The following is a 25,092-nucleotide window of genomic DNA, read 5'->3' on the forward strand; positions in this document are numbered from 1 at the left end:
TCCCACTCACAGTTGAGTGGGTCACATCTCCATGGAAACAACTTAATCAAAGGAAATCATGGTCACATCTCCATGGAAACAACAACCTCCCAGCTATGTTGAATCAGGGTTAAAGAGCATGACTTTTCTGGGGTATACAATAGTTTCAAACCTGAACATAAGTTATATATCACATACCATATAACTGTCCAAATTGTATAGTCAGTGGTAAACAGTATATAGCTAGGCATTCTTCATCCTAATAGATTTTAAAACATTTCATTACTCCAAAAAAACTAAAAAATAAGAATAAAAGTGAAAAATAACACCCAAAACATCCCATACCCTCCCTCCATTATTTATTTATTTATTTATTCTCTTTTTTTTTCCCCCTTCTTACTCATCTCTCTGTTGTCTGTCTTCTAAATAAAGGACTGTCAGTCTCAAGGTTTTCACAGTCACCCAGTCACACCTTAAAAGCTCTGCAGTTATTCAGTCATCTTTAAGAATCAAGGCTGATGAATTACAGTTCAACAGTTTCAGGTATTTCTCTCTAGCTACACCAATACCCCCAAAACTGAAAAGGGATATCTATATACTGCATAAGAATAACTTCCAGAATGACCTTTCTACTCTTTTTTAAATCTCCAGCTTTGTTTCATTTCTCTTCCCCTTTTTTCAAGAAGGCTTTCTCATTCCCATGATGCCAGGGTCAGGCTTATGCCTGGAAGTCATGTCTCACGTTGCAGGGAGATTTACACCCCTAGAAGTCATGTTCCACGTGGGAGGCAGGTAAACGTGAGTTTACCGTCAGGCTTGGCTTCGTGAAATAAGCTAAATCTGAGCAACAAAAAGAGGTTCTCTGTGGGTGACTCTTAGGAATAATCTTAAGTAGGCTTAGCTTCTCCTTTGCAGGAATAAGTTTCATAAGGGCATGTACCGATATTGACCTGGCCAATCAAATTGATAATCCTAATGCTTGTGAAAATATCAGGTCTTCCCCAGAAGGGGAAGTTTAATATTTATACCTTTTTCCCCAGTTCCTCAAGGGAACTTTGCAAATACTTATTAATCTTCTGCCCCAATTACTCTGGGATGTATCAGGGCATCACAACAACCTGTACAAACATACAAGATCTTATTCCCTATTCAAGGTTCCATGAAGTTATGGTGTTCAAATAAACTGATTATGCAAGTTAAATTAGATAGCATGCTACTGAAGATATAAATTTTTGTACCAATTAACCATCTTTTCCTTTGGTGTCACCCGGAAGTTGGAGTTTTAAAATACAGTTAATATCATCCTTGATCCTTTAGTCTGATTTACCTTAGTTCTTCCCACATCAGCTTCATTCATATCTCTAACCGAAGTCTGATCACTTTTTCAGTGTTTTTAACATTTGCTGTATGGGGTAATAGCTGCCGACCTCTAGTTCTGAGTCTCAGATGTCACACAAATACCCAAAGCTCCAGGGAATGACCAGGTTACACAAAGAGCTCAGCATCGCAAAATTTAGAAATAACAGTTACACCTCCAGAATAGATGTGACTACTGTTAAGAGCTTCCAATCTGGAAAGCTTTACAGTACACCTTCATCTGAAAAACCTGTGCTCTCTATTTCAATTCTCAGTTTGCACATTATACCTAGTCATGTTAGTGAGGCATTATAATATTTGTTTCTGGCTTATTTCATTCAGCATACTGTCCTCAAGGTTCATTTGTCTAGTTGCATACCCCATGTACTGGTTTGCAAATGTTTGTACCCCACAAAAGCCGTGTTTTAATCCTGTATTACAGCTGCATAATATTCCATCATATGTATATGCCAGAATTCATTTAGTCACTCGTCTGTTGGTGGATATACAGACTGTTTCCATCTCTTGGCAAACATGAATAATGTCACTTCAAACATTGGTGTGCAAATGTCCATTTGTGTCCTTGCATTCAGTTCCTCCAGATACATTCTTAGTAATGGGATTGCTAGATCTTACGGCAATTTTATACTTAGCTTCCTAAGGAATAGTCAAGATCAGTCACCCCAGATGGAACACTAATTCCTCTCTTCCTGTTGACTCAAAGGCATGAGAAGCCCTAGGTTGCCAGGTAATAGTCTTAACTTCTAGTTCAATGGAATTATTGCTGTGTTTCCTGGTGAAAGCATTCTTTCTTTTGGTAGTAAGACAGGTAGACCACAGACCTTAAAGTTACAGGGATAGGAAGCAAAAATTTTCCTAGTGGAACATCAGGGATAATAGTGAGTGGTGCCACTCCCATTTCTACCTCTTCATTCCTGGACCCATGAATCCTGGCTATGGGAGAAGTAACATCTTAGAGGATGCAGATGTAGAGCATGCACAGCCTCCTGGAGAACATTGTCCCTTCCCTACAAGGTATTGCTACCTATTTGCTGCTCTTAATTGTGTTTTCAGAAGGCCATTCCATTGTTCTATCAATCCAGCTGCTTCAGGATGATGGATAACATAGTAAGAATAGAGAATTCCATGAGCATGTGCACATTCCCGCGCTTCATATGTCGTGAAATGAGTTCCTTGATCAGATGCAGTGCTCTGTGTAAGGCTTTCTGCAAGTCCATGATGGTAGTTTTGGCAGAAACTTTGTGTGCAGGGAAGATAAACCTATATCTGGAGTATGTGTCTGTTTCAGTTAGAAAAAGTCACTGCCCCTTCCATGATGGAAGGGATCCAATGTAATCAACCTTCCTCCAGATAGCAGGTTGATCACCTCAGGGAACGGTTCCATATCAGAGAATGAGAATGGGTCTCTGCTGCTGGCTGGTTGAGTACTCAGAGTGGCTGTAGCCACGTAGACCTTGGAGACTGAAATACCATGTTGATGAGCCCAGGCATAACCTCCTTCCCTACTATTAAGGCCACTTTGTTTATGAGCCCATTGGACAGTGATAGGAGTGCCTGGGGAAAGAGCCTGACTGGTAGACTGGTATCCCTGGAACAGGTCATCTTATCCCTTGATTATTAAAATTTTCTTCTACTGAGGTCACCCTCTGGTACACATTCACATAGGAAACAAATATCATGTTTTTGCCCACTTAGAAAGGTCTATCCACATGCCTCTTCCCTAGACCTCTTTGTCACCAATCTTCCAATTATGCTCCTCCAAGTCCCTGACCATCCAGCCAAACCATTAGATACAGCCCATGAGTCATTATACAGATGCACCTCTGGTCAGTTCTCCTTCCAAGCAAAATGAACAACCAGGTGCACTGCTCGAAGTTCTGCCCACTGGAAGGATTTCCCCTCATCACTGTCCTTCAGGGACATCCCGAAAAGGGTTTGTAGTGCTACAGTTTCCACTTTGGGGTGGTACCTGCATATTGGGCAGAACCATCTGCCATCGATTTTCCTATCATGTTCCTTCCAAGTCCCTGACCATCCGGCCAAACCATTGGCAACATTCCATGTATCAGTATAGAAATGCACCTTCACCATTTCTCTTTACAAGGAAAATGAACAACCAGGTGCACTGTTCAAAGTTCCACCCACTGGAGGCATTTCTTCTCACCACTGTCCTTCAGGGATATTCCAGAAACATGCTGCAGTGCTGCGTGTGATATCTGCATATCCTGCAGAATAATCTCTAAACCATGCCCTAGTTTTCTCTTCCACAGTCATCTGATTGTAACAAACTCCCTAAGAGGCCATCGCTTGGACTGGGAAAGAGAAGGTGGTGTGGCAGGAGTTAGGGCCATGGGCATTTGAGCCATTTCCTCATATAACTTATTTATGTCTTCAGAAACCACTTAAGCTCTATCTCATATATACTACTTCCATTTTATGATAGCGTGTCACTGTACACACCCAACTATGTGATTTGGCAGCTCAAACAATACCCAGCTCATGATAGGAAACTCAGGTCACATGGGAACTTTGTGGCCTCAAGTTAACGTTCAGTCTCTATTAAGGCCCAGAAGCAAGCCAGGAGCAGTTTCTCAAAAGGAGAGTAGGTTATCTGCAGAGCAAGGCTTTGCTCCAAAATCCTAAATAGCTGTTTTTTGATTCTCCTGTAGGAGTCTGCCAAAGGCTCCAGAAGGCATTACTGTCTGCCATTGTTTTTCTTTGCTAAAGTTGCCAAAATTCATTATACTAGAAATGGGTTGACTTTTACAATAAGTATTTATTAACTTGCAGATTTACAGTTCTGAGGCCTTGAAAATATCCAAATCAAAACATCAATGGGTGATGCTTTCTCCCTGAAGACTGGCTACTGCCAATCTTGGACTCTTCTATCACATACAAGGCCCATGGCTGGTCTCTCACTGTTCTCCTGGTTTCTTTGCTTTCAGCTTCTCACTGCTCCATCTGTGGCTTTCTTTCTGAGCTTCTGTATGAGTCTTTTTCTCTCTACTTCTTGCTTTTCTCTCTGAGCTTCTCTGGGTTTTCTCTCTGAGCTTCTCTGGCTTTCCTCTCAGCTTCTCTGGCTTTTCTTACTCAGCTTCTCTGAATTTCATCTCTCATAAAATACTCTGTACAAGGATTAAGACCCACCTGCGGCACACCTCAGCTGAAATGACCTAGTCAAAAGTTCCCACTCACAATAGGTGTACACCCACAGGAATGGATTAACTTTGAGAACATGATCTTTTCATGGAGTTCATGCAGGTTTAAATGATGACAGTATAGAATTTTAGGTTGGCAGTTACTTGCTTTTAGTACTTTAAAGATTCTGCTGTCTTCTGGCTTTTGTTGCGGAATCAGTTATCAATTATACTGTTGTTCTTTGACACTGTCCTCTTTCTCTAACTGCTTTCATGGTTTTCTCTATACTTTGTTTTAGCAGTTTGACCCTAACATGCCTAGATGTGGGGTTTTTTGTTTGTTTGTTTTTTGCTTATCCCATTTAAGTTTTTCTGTGCATGTTAAATACATGAATTGGTACTTTTTATCAATTTTGGAAAAACGTCAAACTTTTTTTTTAACTGTTGCTTCTCATTCTACCTATTTTTCTCCTTCTGCGATCTAATTATACACTTATTAGACCTTTTTTGAGTATATCCCACTTGTTTGTTTTGCCCTATTCTGTTTGTTCAGTTTTTTCACTTTCTCTGTATCAACTTGTGGTTTTTTTTCTTTTGATCTTTGAGTTTACTAATCCATTATTCTGTTCCTTTTCCTTTTAACCTGTATGTGCATTCTTTAATCCTATTAAACCCATCCAGTTGAATTTGAATTTCAAATATTGTAATTTTTACTCCTAGTATATCAATTTAGCTTTTTATAGATTCCAGTTTTCAGGTGAAGTGCTTTTTATCATTTCATCTATGTTTCTTCTTTTCTCTATATTCTTGAATGTAGTAATAGTTTATGTCAAAAATCTTGACTGCTAAAAAAAAAATCTTGGCTGCTAAATCCCCATGAATTTCTTGTGGGTTGTCTGTTTCTTCTTTTTTAATTGGGTCCTGTGTTCTTAAATGTCAAATAACTTTTCATAAAGTAATTTTTTTGTAAAAGAGCCCTAGTCCCCTAGATGCTATATTCATCATTGAGTGACCCCTGTTCTACTGCCAGGCAGAAAGTATTAGAAACTGATTATCTTAGTCCAATCAGAAATTTAAGTGTGTTAGAACTGGGTTGAATATATGTGAATTTCCATCCCCTGAATCCTAAAAGACCACTGAGAGATTTTGTTCTAACATTCATTGATCCTAGTTCATCTCTCTAGCCTCTACCCTAACCAGCATAGTTTCAAAAACTGACAAGTATTTTGAAGGGGAAAGCTGGCATTGTGCTGTGATCAGGCTTACTCCCCTAACAGTCATTGATTCTTAAGCACTAGAAGGAAAGCAAAAGATTTCATTCTGTCTTTTATAAGCTTTTGGCCTTGTTTTGCAGCCTTCTGTGCAGTTCTAGAATCTTCAGTTATTTCAAGGCGAAAAGCAGCCATATGTTTGAGTCTTTTCAAGTTTCTAATTCTAAATGTCTAAAAATTTTTCCAGTTTCTTTTATTCCCAGCAGGGGCCCTCTACTTGTTCGTCAGCTTTGTGACAAGAATCAGCATATAACCCTCATAGTGGGTAGGTAGGGAAAAGCCAGAGATTATCAGTTTAACTCAGTGACATTTTATCTTTCTCTGGAATTTTACTGCTTCTGCAGCTCTCTGATACCTTTAAAAATAGATTTTAAAAAAATTACCTCTATTTCTGTGCTTGTTATTGTGGGAATATTGTCTTGCTATGATATACTGCATCCTATCTAAAAGCAGAACTCCTACATTATATATTTAACTGATTATTGATAGTGTATAAAAAAGCTGTTATTGTGTATATAAATCTTTTAACTATTTTATGAAACACTTTTATTTCTGCTAGTAATTTTTCAGTTGATTGACTTAAGCTTTAATAAAATTAAATCACAAAGTGAAATCCTTTTAATAGATTTCTGACTTGTTTAATGTTCTGTATCAAGCACTGTTGTAATTGCTTTAAAAATACAACTCATTTTGATCCTCTTAACAATAATATGATGTGGATATTAATCTTGTCCCAACTTTATAAATAAAAAAATGAGGCAAAGAAAGTTTAAGTAACTTTCCCAGAATCATATACCAAATAGTGGTAGAACCAGGCTGGAATTTGTTTTTTCTTTATGATAGTGAGAATTTACTACTAACATAGGTATAAAGCATCATTTGCCAGGACTTTGTGAATAGTGTAAGCCCATTTAGAAACCATTTACTTCAATGTTTGTTACTTTTTCATACCTTCTTCTCATAATTGGAATGTTGTTCTTAATTTTCCTTAAATATTTCATTCACCTATTTATTCAATAATTTATTGAACATTCATTTTTTTTCTGTATATTCAGATTTCCTTGGTGATCTCATCCAATCTCAGAGCTTTTGTTTGGGTTCTGTTTCCTATAACATTCTATTTTTGTTGTGCATATAAAAATTATGTAAATCATAAGTGATAATTGATAAATTATCACAAAGTGAACACATCTCTGTAACCATAGCTCAGATCAAGAAATAGAATATTACCATCATTCCAGAAATCTTCATGTATCCTCTCTTTATCACAGCACCCTTCCTCTTCCCTAAAGGTAATCACTATTCTGATTTATAACACCATGAATTATCTTTACCTGTTTTGAACTTTAGATTAATGGAATCATTGCTCTGTCTTTTGTTTTATTAGGATAATTTACTTACCCATTTTTGTTGTTGGACATTTGGTTGTTTCCAGTTTGAAGCTATTAAGACTAAGCTGCAATAAACAGTCTTGAATATGTCTTTTGGTTCACATATGTACACCTTTCCGTAAAATATCCACCTAATGGGCAGAATGGATGTGACCTAGAAATGCTGGGTTATAAAATATTCAAATGAATAGTTTTACTTGATTCTACAACAGTTTTGCCATATGGATGTACCAATTAATACAACCCCTAACAGTTTATGAGATTTCCAATTTGTATCACATCTTCTCTAACATTTAGTATTGTCAGCCTTTTTTTTTTTTTTTACCCATTTGGAAACTATATAGTGGTACGAAATTATGGTTTTAATTTATATTTCCCTGATGACCAATGAAAATGAGCATTTTTCGTATTTATTACCATTTGGATATTCCCTTTTGTAAAATGCCTCTTCATGTTTTCTCCCCTTTTAAAATTAGGTTTTATATGATTTTCTTATTTATTAGAAGGAATTCTTTATATATTCTGGAAGCAAGTTCTTTATTTTTATATGTATCACACATTTCTTCTCTCACTCTGTTGCTTACCCTATTATCTTCTTAAAAGTGTCTTTTATAAATACAAGTTCCTAATATTAATTACATTAGTTTGTCAATATGTTCATTTATAGTTAGTGAATAATTATCTGACTAAATGATAATTCCAAATAAGTTCAATGTCTAGTGCAAGAGACGATCATATTTCATTATAAAATTGTGTAAGTTCTAAAATAAATAAATGTATAAAATATTTCTAGAGCACACAGGAGACAGTGACTAACTCTGACTAGAGGGTCAAGTAACTGTTTATTGAGAATATTATTAGAAGGACTTGTAAAGCAAAAGAAATATGAACAAAGACGCCAAGCACAAATATACATGGTTTTGAGCCCTGCAAATTTGGCTAAAGTTAAGGGATTGCTAAAAATAATGACAAGAGATGAGATTGGAAAGTTAGCTATAGTCATACTGTACAGGAATTTTATGTTCTAGCCATGGGGGAAGCTTCTAAATATTTGTAAGCAATTGAAAGATATTTTTAGATTTATTTCAGAGGATTTACTGCTCTCATCAAAATGAATTAGAAGAGCAGACTAATAGTGGAGGCAGACTATTTAGAATGCTTTTTACCAAACAATGATAAAAACAAGGCTTATGTCAGTGGCAACAGGAATGGAAAGTATGAGAGTGTATCAAGTGGTTAAAAACAAGTTTTGCCTCTTAATAGAATTGTGACCTTGTGTGCATCTTAACTATTCTAAGTTTTCCAAAAATATGAATAATACTATTTTATTTTGTTGTTATAAGGATTAAATATTTACAAAGTTCTTAAAGCAGTACCTGGTACATAGTAAACGTAGAGTAAATGACAAATATGTGATATGGTCCAAGAGACTTGAGAATTGAAGAATAGAAGAGAAATTCTGAGTTTTTTAGCTTACACAACTTCATGAAGGCGGATGTCAGACCCTGACCTAGGGAATTCAAAAGAAGCATATGTGGGGGAAATGTTGAGTATTGGCAAGGGAGGTTTTAGGGCATAGGTAAGGTAGACAAGTTGAAATCTATTCACTTCCTCAACAAAATAGTTTAGTGCTTTTATTCCTGATTTGTTTTTTTGTTTTGTTTTGGTTTGGGTTTTTTTGTTTGCTGTGTGGCGGGGTCACATTTCATTATTTTTCCATGTGAGTATCCCATTATTGCAGCACCATTTGTTGAATTTTTTGTTTGTTTGTTTTAGCTTGTTTGTTTTTTGGAAATGCATGAACTGGGAATCGAACCCGCCTGATTTGTATTTTGTTAGTGATTTTCATCTCTCTTTTCTCTTTTGGGTCTATTCATTTAATTGAGAATCTTCTTCGCTATGTTATCTTCTCTTCCGAGTAAGAGGATTGCAGAGAGATGATGGTAAAGATAAATATATTTGAAAGGTTTTTCTGCAGGTTTCCCCCTACTGGATTTTTTACCTCTAGTCCTTTTTTTTTTTTTTTACCTCAGTCAGAACCGAATGTTAACACTGTATAATGTGGAGTAGGTTATTTTCCTCTCAATGTCAGAACATTTTGATCTGGTAAAGAGAAGAATTCTTGACTGTCTTTGAAAAGATTTTTTTAAGGCTAACTATCTTTCTGGGTTGTTTTTTTTTTTTTTGCCTATAGATAATTCAGTATTCTGTTGTTTCTCTTACTAATTATTACATAACATCTTTACACAGAAGTTTTGGCTAGAATTCCATCCGATTACTATATTTTCTTTAATCTTAGTAAAATGAATTTCCTCTTTATTCTTTAAGAATAGTCATATAAAATACATTGTGACATGTTAAAAGTGTTTTTGAAACCATTGTATTCTGATGGAAAACAAAACTACAGTGGTAGTTATTACTATTAAAAGTTATTTGAAATCAAACCTTTTATATTCCACAGCAGACTAAATATCAATGAACTAAATGAAACTGTTTGCAGATTTTTTCTGTTAAGAGATTTTTAAGTAGGATTAAATTAATTGCATAATATATGTTATGCATACCCAATTATTTGATTTTACCTATATTTAGCCTAGAGGAAAATATTCAAAGGAAATGCCACATCATACACAAAACGTTGTCCAAGGTATATCATTGACATCTGACAAAAGGTAATATAATTATGACAGACATTCTTTTGCCTACTGATCATATCATGTCAACTTGAAGATATAGTTCTACACCAGATTTTGGTACATATGAAAGTTAGTAATAAATAATATAATGTGGCCAAGTATCACCTTTGCTTCCTTAATAGTTTTATAATGTGGGTATATTTCTGCATATAAAATGGGCATTTATTTTTTTGGTGCCTGTTATGTACTCAGCATTACAGTAGAGCTCTTTGTATGTTCTTATTTGCTTTAATCATCGTGGTTCAAGTTTCAAAGTATTTAACTTACCCATAACACCAAGCTGCTAGAACTGGAGCAGGCACCCAGGTCTGTCTTGCCCCCAAACTTTCACTTTTCCATAATCTCTTCTACCCCACTGCCTCATTGTTAGAAAATATATAAAGGCAAACAGTGTTGTTTATAGATGTGAAAAAACTAAAAGCCTAAATATCTATCAGGGATTTTTAAGTTAAAATATGCAGGATGTTATGTATAGTTGAAGCTGAACAGCCCCAAGAGTTCACGGAAAAATTGAGACCTCAACCAAGGGCAGGGCAACGTAGGAGTTCTTGATTTAGTCTAAGGAAAGAATTCAAGGGTGAGTTGGTGTGTACAGCCAAATAGTTGAATAAGCTTGATGCCAGAGGACCCTGGGAGTTCTCAGCTTTTTGCTGGTTAGCCCTGGGAATTCTTGGCTGAATGCCGGAGAGCCCTAGAAGTTCTAGCCTAGGTGCCATCACGAATTCTCTGCTGGATGCCAGAGAGCCCTAAGTATTCTCAGTTGGATGCTGGAAATCCCCGGGAATTCTCTGCTGGATGCCCAAGATCCATGGGAATTCTCAGAAAAGTCTAGACCAAGAACCCCAGGGCCTGACACCTTGAAGGTTCTTGACCCAGCTGCAGGAAAGAACTCCTGAACTAGTCAGTGTGTGCAACTAAAGAATCCAAAGACTAGCTAATGTGTACAGCTCAAAACTTTAATGCTCAGCAAAGATATAGGGTTGAAGATGAGCACAGACATTCTCCAAAGGAGGAGAACCAGTTTGAGGTTGGGATCCTTGTATCATAGGGACGTGGAAGGGCCCTTCCCCCTCTGACTATGCTAATAAGAGATTGATGAGCTGCACTTTTGATTGGTTCTTTTCAGGTGCCAATCTGAGTGAGGGCTAGATGTGTGGGGACTAGGTGTGTGGGGTCTGTGTAGGTGTGTGTGCTAAAAGGAACTTTTAGTTATGGGTCTTAGGGTCACTTCCTCCCTTTCCTACCCTGTCTAACCTGCCTCATTCCCATCTCAGAGAATTCCATCCCTTAATCTTAAGGGGTGTTGAAGAAGGGAGTTCAGTCTTCTGTAACTGTGTCTTGCTGACAGATGGAGCATTGTTCCAGCCTATAATGGGTGTGGAATTCTCCGGCTATATCTAATGATTTGGGAGTTTTGCATTGTTCTTGTTCTGGTGTAACCCCTTGGTTGTCGGTTGACATCTTGCAAGAGCATCCATTCTGTACTATGACTTGTGCTATTACTGTTGAGGTACAGCGTTCTGGGAGAAAGAGAGACAAAGACCCACAAGGCCAAGAACTAGGGTGGCTAATCTCATTAAACAGAAAAGGATGGAGTGAAGGATGGTACCTATCCTGGCTAGCAGAAACTCAAATAAATCAAATGGGAGATCTTGGGAATCAGTGGACAATTTGGTGACCTGGTCTTTAAGGGAGTTTATAATCTTGTATCATTTTTGAGCTTTGATTAATATAAAAGCAACAGTCCTTTCCCAGGAATGCCCATGTTCCTCCATGGGCTGCTGTAAGAGCATCCAGGGTTCCTCAGTTTTGGAGAATGTCACCCACTAACAAGTATATTTGGGATTGAAGAAAGATAAGGTGGAGGTTGTTCCTCTGATGCTAGTGGATAGTTCAAGGGAGAGATTATGGTGGGCCCACTCTGCATGGGCTATTCCTGCAGCTCCAGTAACTACAGCTCCCCCAATCCTGATGGTAGTTAGGAGTGAGATTAGGAAATGGCCACTCTTTTATTCCAATTTTGGATGAGAGGTTGGGAAGCTGAACATGGGAAAGGCTCATTTTTGCTTTTTAGCTTGAGTACTGGGGCCATATACACTAAAGTGCATGTCCCTGACCACCACGGGAGTAGGCTAAGGTAGGTTTCTTGCCCTCAAAGAAAGAATATTCCCTGATTGGGGTCTAGAGAGACAGCAGATTTAGATTCCTTACTGGTCTAGATTATGCGCTGCTGGTTGCTGACGTGGCCACTCGGAGTTTGATTTGGTTATGGGTGATTCGTGTTCCACTGTATGCTGAAAGGTAGGGTCCTAGGGAGTTGTCACTAGAATCAAACATGATGCCTTGGTTTTTATCCCAAACTGTTCCTGGTGTTCCTATCAGGTGGTCATAGAATTTGACTCAAGAAATTGGACACATAGTCTAAAGATGACACAGGGCATTTTCTGTTGTCCCCTGCCTAACCCTGGCAGGACTGGGTAGCTCCCCCTGGGAATGACATTTTTTCTTAGGATTATAATTTTCCTGGAAAACTTTGGACATGGTGAGTATAGGCCCTTATCATATAATAGTGATTGTGACAGGGATGGGATTCTCAGAGATTTAAAAGATGTAGTTGCAGTTTAATAGGTGGGCAGAGGCCCAAAGTTTTGTTATTAGTTGGCCACACCTCACACTACCTACAATGAAAGACACAAATCTAGCAGGTAAAGAGATTAATTGCATGCTGGACCATGCTAATATAAGGATGAGTTTGCATGTGAGTGAAAGGAAGGTAGAGAATGGTTATAAACCTTAAGGCTTGTAAGAGATTTTTGCTTAGTAGAGAGTTTAGACACCCATGGACCCCTAGGAACTCATGGCTTACAGAACATCTCCTAACCTGCAACTTAAGGGTGGTGTTAACCAGTTGGTCTTTGGGTTTCCATCAACTCCTACCACGGTGCAAGTTTTTGAGGCCAAAGTTCCGGAGTGATGGCTAAGGACAGAGTAAGTAGCTCTGTATTAATTAACAAGTCACTTATCTTACCTGCTACATAAAGGGTAACCCAAGGCTCCTCCATGGTTATGGCTAGCTGTGAAGGGAGCTGATTGGGACCTCAGATCCCTTCAGTCCTCACTCGAGGCCATCACTGGTAAGGGAAAGGGAGAGGTAGGGAGGTAGAGGAAGAGAGAGGGAGGGAGAGTCCCTTTTCCAGTGGGCTTCCTTTTTGCATCAAGGTCAAGGTCCCAGTGGCCCATCCAGGTCAGGGAACTCTTTGATCCAATGTCCAAAGTTCCCACATTTAAAACATCTCCCTCTCCATCTTGCTTGGCCTTTGACATTACCCTGAGGATGCAGGGCACTATATTCAGGGACTGCCATTAAATGAGCCTTTCTCTTGTCCTGTTACTGATTCCACTGGACCTTCTTCAGTTCTTCAGGTCTATTATTGAAAACACTAAAAGGCGTATCTAGCATTTTATTAAAGAGGGTTTACAATCCCATAGCCCTTTTCTGTAATTTCCTCTGAATATCTGGGTATGATTGGCTAATAAAGTGAGTTCTTAATGAAATTTGCCTTTCCTGGGAGTTAGGGTCTATGTGGGTCTACTTCTTCAAGGCTTCTACTAAATGTCCCAGGAATAGAACAGGATTCTTGTCTTTCCCCTGGGTTACCCCTCTAATTTTATCATTATTTATTGGTTTAATGATACTTTTTTTTTTTCATTTTTGCTTCAATACAAGTAATCGGTTGGTCTTGGTGTCTTAAATCTGCCTGCCTTCATTGTTAGTTCCCTTTAGGGTTGTTATTGAGACTGCAATAGCTTCTAGTGAATACTGGTTTGGCTGGGCTGCTGCTAGGTTATCTGCATAGGCTTAGGCTTCTGTCCATAGATTGAGGTTTTTTCCCTGGGGTTAGCCCGGTAGACATAGTGATATGGCTGTCTTCCCTGGTTAGGTTCAAAGTTAAAGGTGCTGAAATTTTTTGGCAAACTTGCCTGGGTTTTTTGACAAACTCTTTAGCTTTTGTTTTCATTAAGCTAAATCAGTCATAGAGATTGGTTTATATTGAGATTAGGATGTACTGCAGAAGATTTTTTTTTTTTCCTCTAAGCTATCTAGTTTGAAAGTGTCCCAGTGTTATAGGAGGAATTTAACGGAAGAGTCAGTAGGAATAGAAGAATTACTCATGTTTCTCTGCGAAAGGGAGGAAAAAAGAGAAGTATAGAAAAGGAGGAAGTATTAAGAAGTGCAAGTCTTTATGGAGGACTCCCAATTGAGAGTGACAATCTTCATGGAAAGTTCCCAACTGAACCTTTATGAGAGGCTCAGGCCTTGGGCCTGGTCCTAGACCCAGCATCCCTGGTTGGTTTAACTGACCAGGCAATGCGATCTCTGGACCTCCCCTGAGATCCACCCTTGCCTGTGTGTCCCCGTGGCTTGTAAGTAGGAGCACAGGATAGGAGAGAGCTTAATATAGGCAGAACTAATTCCTGAAGGGAGTTGGAGGTATTTGGGTAGTTCTTTGGACAGAAAGAAGGTTATAGATGGACTGTGCCTCACAAAAGGTGGAAATCCGATGCCATATAAATGTTAATTATAAATTAGGTTCCTAACCAGACTGGGAGCCCAATAGGAGATGCCTAAATTAACATCCAACTTTTGAAAGGTTATTTAAGCCTCATCCACGGCTTGGGGTAAAAACATTCTGTCTTGTAATCGCCACAGGCAGCAGAGCCCCTCTCAGAGTTATGAGTAGAACAGTGGGGACTCACCAGGTGACTGAATTCCCTGTACTTTGACTTGAAATTTTTAAGCCATGCCCACATTTCTACCAGTGTTCTGCACTGAACCCTTCCCATTTTAGCTGGTTCATTCATATTCAGCCACGGTCTTAAGAGGCCCTGAGGTCCAGGGATAGGTGAGACAGAAAGAATGAGACCTGGTGTATGAGAGTTCCAACACCTTTCTTTTAATTGCCTCCATTTGCTAGATCTCTTTCACTTAAAGCTCTGACTCAGATAATTAGAAAAAGTCCCTGCAGCCCTACAAAAATTCAAAGGACAGTTTCTTTCCAATGTTCAGGCTTATTTACAGTAATTGCAAAATCAAGACTTTAAGTATCAGGATACAGAGAGTACTAATTTATCATAGAGTGCAATGGTGGTCAGGAGAGAGAGAGAGACATAGCACATAAACAGGCCAGGAAACTCCTACACTACTGGGAGAGTTCCTCCAGTCAAGCCCCAAAGAATGGAGTCAACCAAACCATTACTGATTTAGTCCTTGAATCTGCTTGCTGTGAGGAACTGGTCCTCCACCATGCTCGGTGTGGGGAGGGGAGCCATGGTTAAGCACTGAGTTTGTGTTCTGTGACCAGAGGAGAGAAAGACAAAGATAGAGAACAATTTTCTTAACTGTAGGAGACAGTGCGTGGCCCTTCATGATTGCCATAGTGACTATATTTATTGATGTGGAATGATTCTTCATGACATTTTGTCAAATTTAAAAAGAAAGATAAAAAACACCTGTGTGTGTGTGTGTGTGTGTGTGTGTGTGCTTATTTGCATTTAGAAGTTTGTCTGTGAAGGTATTCACCAAAAGTTTAAAATGAGTTATCAGTTTGGTGGTTTTAAGTTTCCTTAAACTTTTTAATGTTGATTGTATTATTTTTTGCCTTTTGAGGGAGCATGTATTTTTAGAATTAAAAAATCGCTAAAATTTCTCATTTTGGACGAAAAATAAGAACAGGTTAAAATACAGAAAATTCATCTTTTTACCAGCTGTCATTTGTGAATCTAGTTTACAATTTTTAACAGATAAAATATTTAATCAAACCTATTTCACATCATCACTCATTATTTTATATTGTTTGTTCTACAGAAGTAAGTGGAATGACTGTGAAATGCCGGATTTGTGGAGGTGGTATTAAGTTTTGTTAATAAATAATAGTCACTGAAAATGCTTTCAAAGTTTGTTACATTAAAGTAGAGCATGATTGTTCCTGTCAAGCCAACACTTTCACAAATAACTTTTGTTTGGACCAAACAAACAAAAAATAACTATTTAAAAGCACTAGAGAATGACCAAACACAGGCAGATTCTAGAGGGCAGTCAACTTTTGGAAGAAGGGAATGGCACTGTTTTTGAGTATCTCATTTTTATAGCTTTTAGCCTGAAGGTAGGCAGTTAAAACTCACAGATTTGCTGGCTGGAAGAGCAGCATTTGGGACAACTACAGCTGCTTTAAAGTGAGGGGGTAAATCCTGGAAAGGAGGGAGCATCAAATTCCATAAATACACTTCCCAGATCTCTGGCTGACCCCTGAAATATGCTTGTGCTCATAGACTATAAGCAATCCAGCTAGGATGAAAGAAATTGAATTGAAATTTGAGTTGCAACCCTCTTCAAGACTCAGCATACCCAATGAATTGCTTACTAAAACAAAAACAAATTAACTTTCTTCAGAGGAATATAATAGAATCGAATGTGTCTTCAGCATACATTCACAATGTCCAGGATACAGTCCGAAATTATTTAATATATAAAGAAACTAATAAATGTGACCAATTCTCAGGAAAAAAAGATAACCAACTGAGACTAACCTCAAGATGATTCCCAGTAGATGACACCTACTGGAATTAACCGACAGTAATTTTAAAGCAGCTACTATAACCAAGTTCAAGGAGTAAAGGAAAGTATGGTTGTAATGAATAAGAAACAGGAAATCTCAGCAGAAAAATAGAAATTGTTAAAAAGAACCAAATGGAAATTTTAGAGCTAGAAGATACAGTCGTTGAAAGTTTTTTTCCCTTGAATTTAGAATCACACATGAGCTAGTTTAAGACTGTTGATAATCACACATGAGCTAGTTTAAGACTATTGATAATGAAATCATGTAATAAATGTACACAATTATTAAACAAAACTTTAAAACCTGTTGAATTGACTTTTTGCTCTTTTTTTTTTTTTTTTTTTTGCATCAGCAGGCACTGGGAATTGAACCCATGTCTCTGGCATGGCAGGTGAGAACTCTGCCACTGAGCCACTGTGACCTGCCCTGAATTGACTTTTAAACTTATAAAATTCATTCCTGGTTACTTTTGTTTGGAAGGTTTTTGGTATTGTTTATGAATGAAAGTATAATCTGGAAGTTGCATGTAAGATAAAAAAATGTGAGAAAATATGCAGAATTCTTAGTCTGGAAAACCATTTTTGTACTAAAAGACAGAGCCTACACTAAAGATGATGTGCCATTTTACCTTGGCAGATTTTTTATGGAATATAACATACCTATTTAGAATTAATAATGGTCATAAAATAGGTAGTTTAAGAATGCTATAATCTCTTCACTGACATTCTGACTTTTAGGTGAAATGTGTTTACTGAGGCCAAGATTATAATGCTTTTAGGGAACAGTACTATTTCTAATCAAATGTGTGCCGGTTTGAATTTGTTATATACCCCAGAAAAGCCATGTTGTAATTCTGATTCAATACTGTATGGCAGAAACTTTGATTAGATTATCTTCAGGGGGATGTGGTATGCCCAATTGTGAGTGTGACCCTTTGATTAGGTGGAGATGCCAGACTGGCCATGGTGGTTCAGCAGGCAGAGTTCTTGCCTGCCATGCCAGAGACCCAGGTTTGATTCCCAGTGCCTGCCATACCAAAAAAAAAAAAGAAGGTAATTGGATGGAGATGTGACTCCTTCCACTCAGGGTGGATCTTGATTAGTTTACTAGAGTTCTTTAAAAGGGGAAACATTTTGGAGAAACCTCAGAAATGACAGAAACGCTAACTGATACAGATACCCAGAGAACAGTTGCGTCAGAGCTGAAAGAGCCCACACAGCCAGAGACCTTTGGAGAGGCAGAAGGAAAATGCCTCAGGGAAGCTTTACAAAATGAAAAGCCAGGAGAGAATGCTGGCAGATGAGACCATGTGCCTTCCCAGCTGGCAGAGGGGTCCTGGAGCCAAAGACCCCAGCAGACATCAGCCATGTGTCTTCCCAACTGACAAATTTGTTCTGGACAGCATCAGCCTTTCTTGAGTGAAGGTAACCTCTTGTTGGTGTCTTAATTTGGACATTTTCACACTAGCAGTGCTTAAGTGTCCCAATTTCTTTTTATCCTCTCCAGCATTTGTAGTTTCCTGTTTAATAGCCATTTTTATAGGTGTGAAGTGGTATCTCATTGTAGTCTTAATCTGCATTTCCCTTATAGCTAATGAAAATGAGCATCTCGTGCTTTTGAGACATCTGATTTGATGTCTCATCAGAAAATCAGAAAGATGCCTATTCATATCTTTAGCCCATTTTATAATTGGTTTGTTCTTTTGTTGTTGAGTTGTATGATTTCTTTATGTATACAGGATATCAATCCTTTGTCCCATGTGTGATTCCCAAATATTTTCTCCCATTGAGCTGGCTGTGTCTTCACGTTTTTGACAAAGTCTTTTGAGGTACAGATGTGTTTGATTTTGAGGAGTTGCCATTTATTTATTTTTTCTTTTGTTACTTGTGCTTTGGGTATAAAGTTTAGGAAGCTGCCTAAGCTATTACTACATTTTCTTGTAGAAGCTTTATGGTGCTAGTTCTTATATTTAGGTGTTTGCTCCACTTTGGATTAATTTTTGTATAGGGTGTAAGGTAAGGGTCCTCTTTTATTCTTTTGGCTATTGATATCCAGTTCTCCCATGGCCATTTATTGAAAAGACTATTTTGTCCCAGTTCAGTGGATTTGGGGGCCTTGTCAAAAGTCAGTTGACTATATATTTGATGGTCTATTTCTGCCTTCTCGATTTGATTCCATTGGTCAATACTTCTGTCTTTGTGCCAGTACCATGCTGTTTTGACCACTGTGGCTTTATAATAAGTTTTAAAACCAGGAAGTGTTAATCCTCCCACTTTGTTCTTTTTTAGGATGCTTTTAGCTATTTGGGGTCTCTCTCCTTTCCAAATGAATTTGGTAACTAGCTTTTTCATGCCCTCAAAGTGGATTGTTGGAATTTTGGTTGGTACTGCATTGAGTCTGTAGTTCAATTCGGGTAGAATTGACGTCTTAACTATATTTAACCTCCCTGACCATGAGCAGAGAATGTCTTTCACCTATATAGATCTTCTCTGATTTCTTTTAGCAACGTTATGTATTTTTCTATGTACAAGTCCTTTACATCTCTAGTTAAGTTCATTCCTAGGTCCTTGATTCTTTTAGTTACTATTTTGAGTAAAATTTTTTCCTTAACTGAATTCTCAGTTAGGTCATTGCTTGTGCATAGAAACATTACTGATTTTTTTGTACATTAGTTTTATAGCCCACCACCTTGCTGAATTTGTTTATTAGCTCAAGAAGCTTTGTTGTAGATTTCTCAGGATTTTCCAAGTATAGTATTATGTCATCTGCAAATAATGAAGATCCTTTCCAATTTGGATGCCTTTTATTTCTTTGTCCTGCCTGATTGCTCTAGCTAGAACAATGTTGAATAATAGTGGTAACAGAGGGCATCCTTGTTTTGTTCCTGATTTTAGGGGGAAAGCTTTCAGTCTCTCTCCATTGACTACAAATACTGGCTATCGGTTTTTCATATGTGCCCTTTATCATACTGAGAAAGTTCGCTTTGGTTCCTGTCTTTTGAAGTGTTTTTATCAAAAAAGAATGTTGAATTTTGTTTAATGCTTTTTCAACATCAATCAAGATGATCATGTGATTTTTCCCTTTCAGATTTTTAATGTGCTGTATTACATTAATTGATTTTCTTGTGTTGAACCGTCCTTTCATTCCTGGTGTAAACCCCACTTGGTCATGATGTATAATTCTTTTAATGTGTTGTTGGATTAGATTTGCTAGTATTTTGTTGAGAATTTTTGCATCTATGTTCATAAGGGAGATTGGCCTGTAGTTTTCCTTTCTTAAAGCATGTTTACCTTGTTTTAGTATTAAAATGATATTAGCTTCATAAAATGAGTTAGGTAGTGTTCCTTTTTCTTCATATTTTTGGAAAAGTTTGAGCAGGATTGATGTTAGTCTTTTTGGAGTGTTTGGCAAAATTCTCACCTGGGAAACTTTTAAAAACCCCAAAGCTGAACTGCATCATGGGGTGGGATCCAAGCATCAATAGTTTTTTTAAACTCCACAGATAATTCCTGTTTGTAACCATGGTTGAAAACCATTACTTGACTGTGAGCCCTTTGAAATCAGGGTCAGTGCTTCATTTATTTTTTAACTCAACACTTAATACGTGGTAAACACTAAGTGAAGTTTACTTAATCAGTGAATGAACTCTATTCTAAAGAAGTATTGACTATTGCCACACAGTATAATTCTTCAGTGTAAAGGGACAATTTTGGCTATCTTTATAGTCTTCTTGAAATTTGAAAGGTTTTAATTATGATTTTTACAATACTGAAATTTTGCACTTGTTTAGATATATTTAGTGTTGGAGATATTTTGTTGTTATAACTTTGAACCCCAAATAATTTTAATCACAATCTGATGTTAATGGTGTATGGTCAGACACAGGCATTCCAGTACCACGTTACAAAGAAATCTAAAGTGTTCTAGGATCCATTTGTGGAAAAACAAGTCAGTTAAACAGCCATTACTGAGTTGTTGTGTCAACTATATATTTTTATATATCAGAGAACTATTTGGAATGATTATAAATTAGGCATTTCAACTTTTAAGTAGCTGGAAGGGCAAAACAATTCATTTTAAGTCTAGCTTGTGAAACAATCTGCTAATCACCCTTATTATAATGCTCTTTATTTTTAGTGAACTTTCCTCAGAATAAAATTATGAATAAATCAGGGATGGATGTTCTTCATTTAGGTCCTCAGTAATCTATGATTTATATCTTTTGTAAAATAGTTTGTTACAAAAAAAAATAGTTTGGCACCATTAATTAATCATAGCAGAGGAAAAGCCCCCATTTTTAGGAGCTCTGGGCTCTGTTCTTCTTATATGCCAGGATAAAAATATATGAGGATAAAGAAAAAAATTCTAAATAATTATGTTGCATTTTATATCACTGATGAATTTGAGAACAGAGGGCATTGTATTTCAGATTTCTGTATCAACTTGCTATTTGTATTCACATCCAGTTATCAGTAACAATATGATGTAATTTAATTATTAAATTTTGATCCTGAATTGAAAAAAGATAATAAAACAATGTAATACTAAATCAAGTATTGCAATTTAAATGAGCACTTAATAGCTATTTTTAATTTTTAATTAATAGCTAAAATGTAGGATGGATGAATAGAATTAGCAGTAGATAGAAGTATTAGCAGATAGAGGTCCTAGTTCTACTTCTCTCACAAACTAGCTGTATGACTTTGAGTAAATCATTTAACCACATTGTACTTCAGTTGTCTTGCCTAGAAAATGAAGAGGCAAACCTGCTTAAGTTCCTATCAGCTCCAGGTTTTTCGGTATATAACTCTAATCCCTTATAATGTGTTAACACTGGTGTGGAAAAAGAAATTTTACACAATCATTTATTCCTATACCTTGCTTTTAAGCAAGCATGTAGAATAAATTACTGAAAAATGTAAAGCTTTCCTAAACTATAACAGAGCGAAAAATATTTACTCAGTGCAGGGGAAAGAGTCTAAGAGACCTGGTTTGAATCACAGTTCCTCCTTCTGGTTTATGAGCCCATGAGCAAGTTTCTTAATCTCAAAATCTGTTAATGAAAAAAATGAATGTCTATTTCTTGAAATATACAATTGAAGTACAAATATTTACCTGGCAGGATTAGTGCAGTTATCAAATAATGAGATCATGTAATCAACACATAGGTAATAATTATTTTTTTAGCTTGCATATATTTTGAATGGCTAAAAAGAACTTCAAATATACTATATAAGTACATAGTAAACATTGATTTTAGACTATTTGTGGTATCTTCCCATGTTTCATTTACTTACAAGAATTTGTTGCTTGCATTCTTATTTTCTATTATGAATAAAATAACTGAAACTGCCGTGTTTTTTGATTGAGTAAAGTGCAATCAAAATGAATTGAGTTCAGTGAATTGTGCTTTAAAAAAATGTTTCCTCACTGTATATGAAGTGTTTGAGGACTTTGATGCCTTTGAGCTGGCATGTGACAATACTGTTTTCTTTTAGGAAACCCTGATAGATTGGTGTGATGAAAAGGAACTTAATTTGATATTAACAACGGGAGGAACAGGGTTTGCACCACGAGATGTCACTCCAGAGGTGAGATAATAGTATATACCTTTCTCATAGTCAAAGAGTAGATTAGTCGTGTTATTTTTTATCCTTTTTACTACTTTTTTCACATTATTTTTGTAATTTTGCTATTCAAAACAAGTTACTTGTGATTCCAAGAATGTGAAAAATTTGCTGTGGAAAAATTATTATATAAAAATGTTTATTGACTTTCTTTCCTTTGGATTTAAACTAGAAATTATACAATATGAGGAAGATTGAACTGGTCTGGAAGGTAATCTCTCATTTGCTCAGTTGTCTGTAGTGTCAGCTGAGCTTCAGGAACTTTGCCAAAGGAAGGCATAGCAGAACCCTTACTCAACGTGGTATCTGGTCTGATATGCTTTGTTAATTCGATTCAGAATTGAACCGTTTCCTTTTTCTTGGGGTACCCTTGTTGTTGTCTCACAGCACTGTAAGATGACTGCAGTAGGTAGAGTATTTACACCAGCTTTCAGTACTTTGGAAGAGAAAAGCTTTTATGTCACATAATTTTAAATGTAACTTGTATTTAAGTACAGAATTTAACAAGACAAACGGCAGAATTAGTATCTAGGCTTCATGACACAATAATTACCTTTAACCTTTGCTCAGGAAAAAAAATTGGGAAAAGAATGAAAAGTAAGCTGTGCTCACTGATACAGGAAAAAAAAGACTTTGTTTTTTTGTTATTAAGGAAGCCAGGGACTTCAGTTATATGCACACTTATGCTACCACTCATGGCATTATTATCTCCTGCAGAGATTTGTTTTTGTTTTATTTGCAAGAAAATTGCCTATATATGAAGACATTGATTTTTGCAGTTTGGGTATTAAGTTAAGGGTTTGTAGTAAATGACTTTGTATTTACATATATCTATTTTCTGTGTGATGGTTTGATATTTTCATAATATTACTATTTTTACATCAGAAAAGCAGAAAAATGATACCACAGAATTTGTTCATAACCAGATAACATTATTTTTAAATATAGGGAAATAATTTACATTATAAAGTTACATACTTTGTATGTAACTTTATATATACGTATACTTCGTATCCAAAGTATTTAAGCTTCAAGTTAATAGCAAAATGCTAAGTTGAGACTTCAAACCTTTGAACTCTGGCTCTGCTACTTGCTAACAAGATGATCATAGACTAGTCATTAACCATTCTGTGCATCAGTTTCCTATGAAATGGGGGTAATAATAGTACCTCTCTACCAGACTGTCTGTGAAGATTCAATGGGAACTGTTCTAAGCATTTTATTTAATCCTATATAAAGGTTAATTTATAATAGTTAATTTTTTAAAAATTACTTTCTACATTTTAGATGTAATTACTAAATAAGCAAATAGATTCTTATATTAGATTTAAAGTATGTCCCTGGGAATCTTAACAATCTGGTTAAATTATTTCTTAATTTTGATAGAGTAAGTTTCATATTTTGTCTTTTCCATCCTCACAAGGATCTTGAATTTCTACTATTTCAGAATCTGCTTATTTTCCTTTTCCCTTTTTGGGGACGGGGGGAGGGATTTGTTGATAAGAGTATTGCCTTCCATGGCTCTGTGTGTTTAATTATATCAGAAACTAAGCACACTCTTAAATAAAGATTTTTAGTTGCCTGAAAATATCAAAGTGCTCTTATATTCATTTATGGCTATAGCAACTACCTGGGTAAAGTTGCATTAGTTTGTTTTTTTTTAATGAGTTTAAAATATACATAAATATGTCTTCTCTAAAAATGTGTTTTTAAAAACAGGTGATTTGCCTGCTTGTGAATAATTTTAACTTTTAATAAGTTCACTATACTTCATAGTTATATATACACAGAGATATAATATGAAAGTCTATCACAAAAGCCCTTGGAACCTATAAACCTTTAAAAAATAAACAAAAGCAATATAGGACCAACCAAAAATAATTCTAGAAAAATTCCCATTTACTCTATATCCTTAAATAGTTACAATTGTCATAAAATCTAAAATACAGTACTGGGATGTCAGATAGGCATTTAGAAATTTAATTCTAGACCTGTAGTTATATAGTTATTTATCATTAGTTTGTTCTAGATAACTGTGCCTAAAAGAGAAGACCACATTTTTATATACAGTTAAGATTAGAAATATTTTTAAATAAAGTCAGAAGTTATTGATAGAAAACACAAATATTAATTTGACAAAGATAAAATAATGTGAAACTTCTCCCTTATAGTACTAATATTTTATATTCAGTAATTGTCAGTAACTAGTTTGATCTCCGAACACAAAACAGAATTATTTGTAGGATGATATATATGTTAGAAAAAAACATGAAGGAGGAAAATAATGAAAGAATGTGTGAATAAAGCTATCTAAAGTTATTATCAGTGGGTATGAAACCTAGAGAAAATTGAAAGTTTAATAGATTCCTTCCCACGTCTTTTTTTTTTCCTTAAAGTTTTTATTTTATATTTCAAATAACAGGATCATTGTAAAAATAGTGCAAAATCTTGAGCTAATAAGTTCTTGTTGTTTAAATAATAATAATAATAATAATAATACAAAACCCATACAGAGAAGTCCAGCAAACTGCTTTACAAATACCCAGATCCACCAATTTAAACATTTTGTCACAGTAATGTGACATTCTATCCATCTGTCCTTCTATCTACCCATCTGTCTTTGTATCTATCCATCCATCCATCCACGTGTATATATCTATTTGTATATCTATTCATCAATTTTCTAAAGATGAGTAAATGGAGAGTATATATTGTATACATCATGTTCCTTGAGCATATAATACTCCCATGTATATTTCTTAAGACCAAGGATATTCACTTATATAACTACTTTATATACAATTATGAAGTTCAAGAACTTTAATATTGACATAATAAAGTTTTCAGTCTATATTCCAGTATTTTCATATGTCCCAATAATGTTCTTTAGGCTCTTTTCTTCTCCATTATTAGATCCAGTCTAGGATTATGTATTGCACTTAATTCTCATTATCTCTTTAGTTGCTCTTTTTTTTTAATTGTGGAAATATATAAATA

At 36.2% G+C, this 25,092-nt stretch overlaps 1 protein-coding gene across 23 annotated transcripts in view; it reads left to right on the plus strand.

Annotated features, from left to right (window-relative positions):
* The window catches only part of GPHN (gephyrin), a 750,954-nt gene that overhangs the window by 353,205 nt on the left and 372,657 nt on the right, over window positions 1-25,092 (plus strand). For 18 of the 23 annotated variants that reach the window (XM_077122739.1, XM_077122741.1, XM_077122744.1 and 15 more), the window contains one exon: window positions 21,967-22,059. The exons of the other annotated variants lie outside the window; for them this stretch is intronic. In XM_077122739.1, the coding sequence (XP_076978854.1) occupies window positions 21,967-22,059 (93 nt within the window). The remainder of the gene's footprint in view (window positions 1-21,966; window positions 22,060-25,092) is intronic. 23 annotated transcript variants of the gene reach the window in all.

The sequence above is a fragment of the Tamandua tetradactyla genome, chromosome 12, assembly GCF_023851605.1.
Source record: "Tamandua tetradactyla isolate mTamTet1 chromosome 12, mTamTet1.pri, whole genome shotgun sequence".
Lineage (NCBI taxonomy): Eukaryota > Metazoa > Chordata > Mammalia > Pilosa > Myrmecophagidae > Tamandua > Tamandua tetradactyla.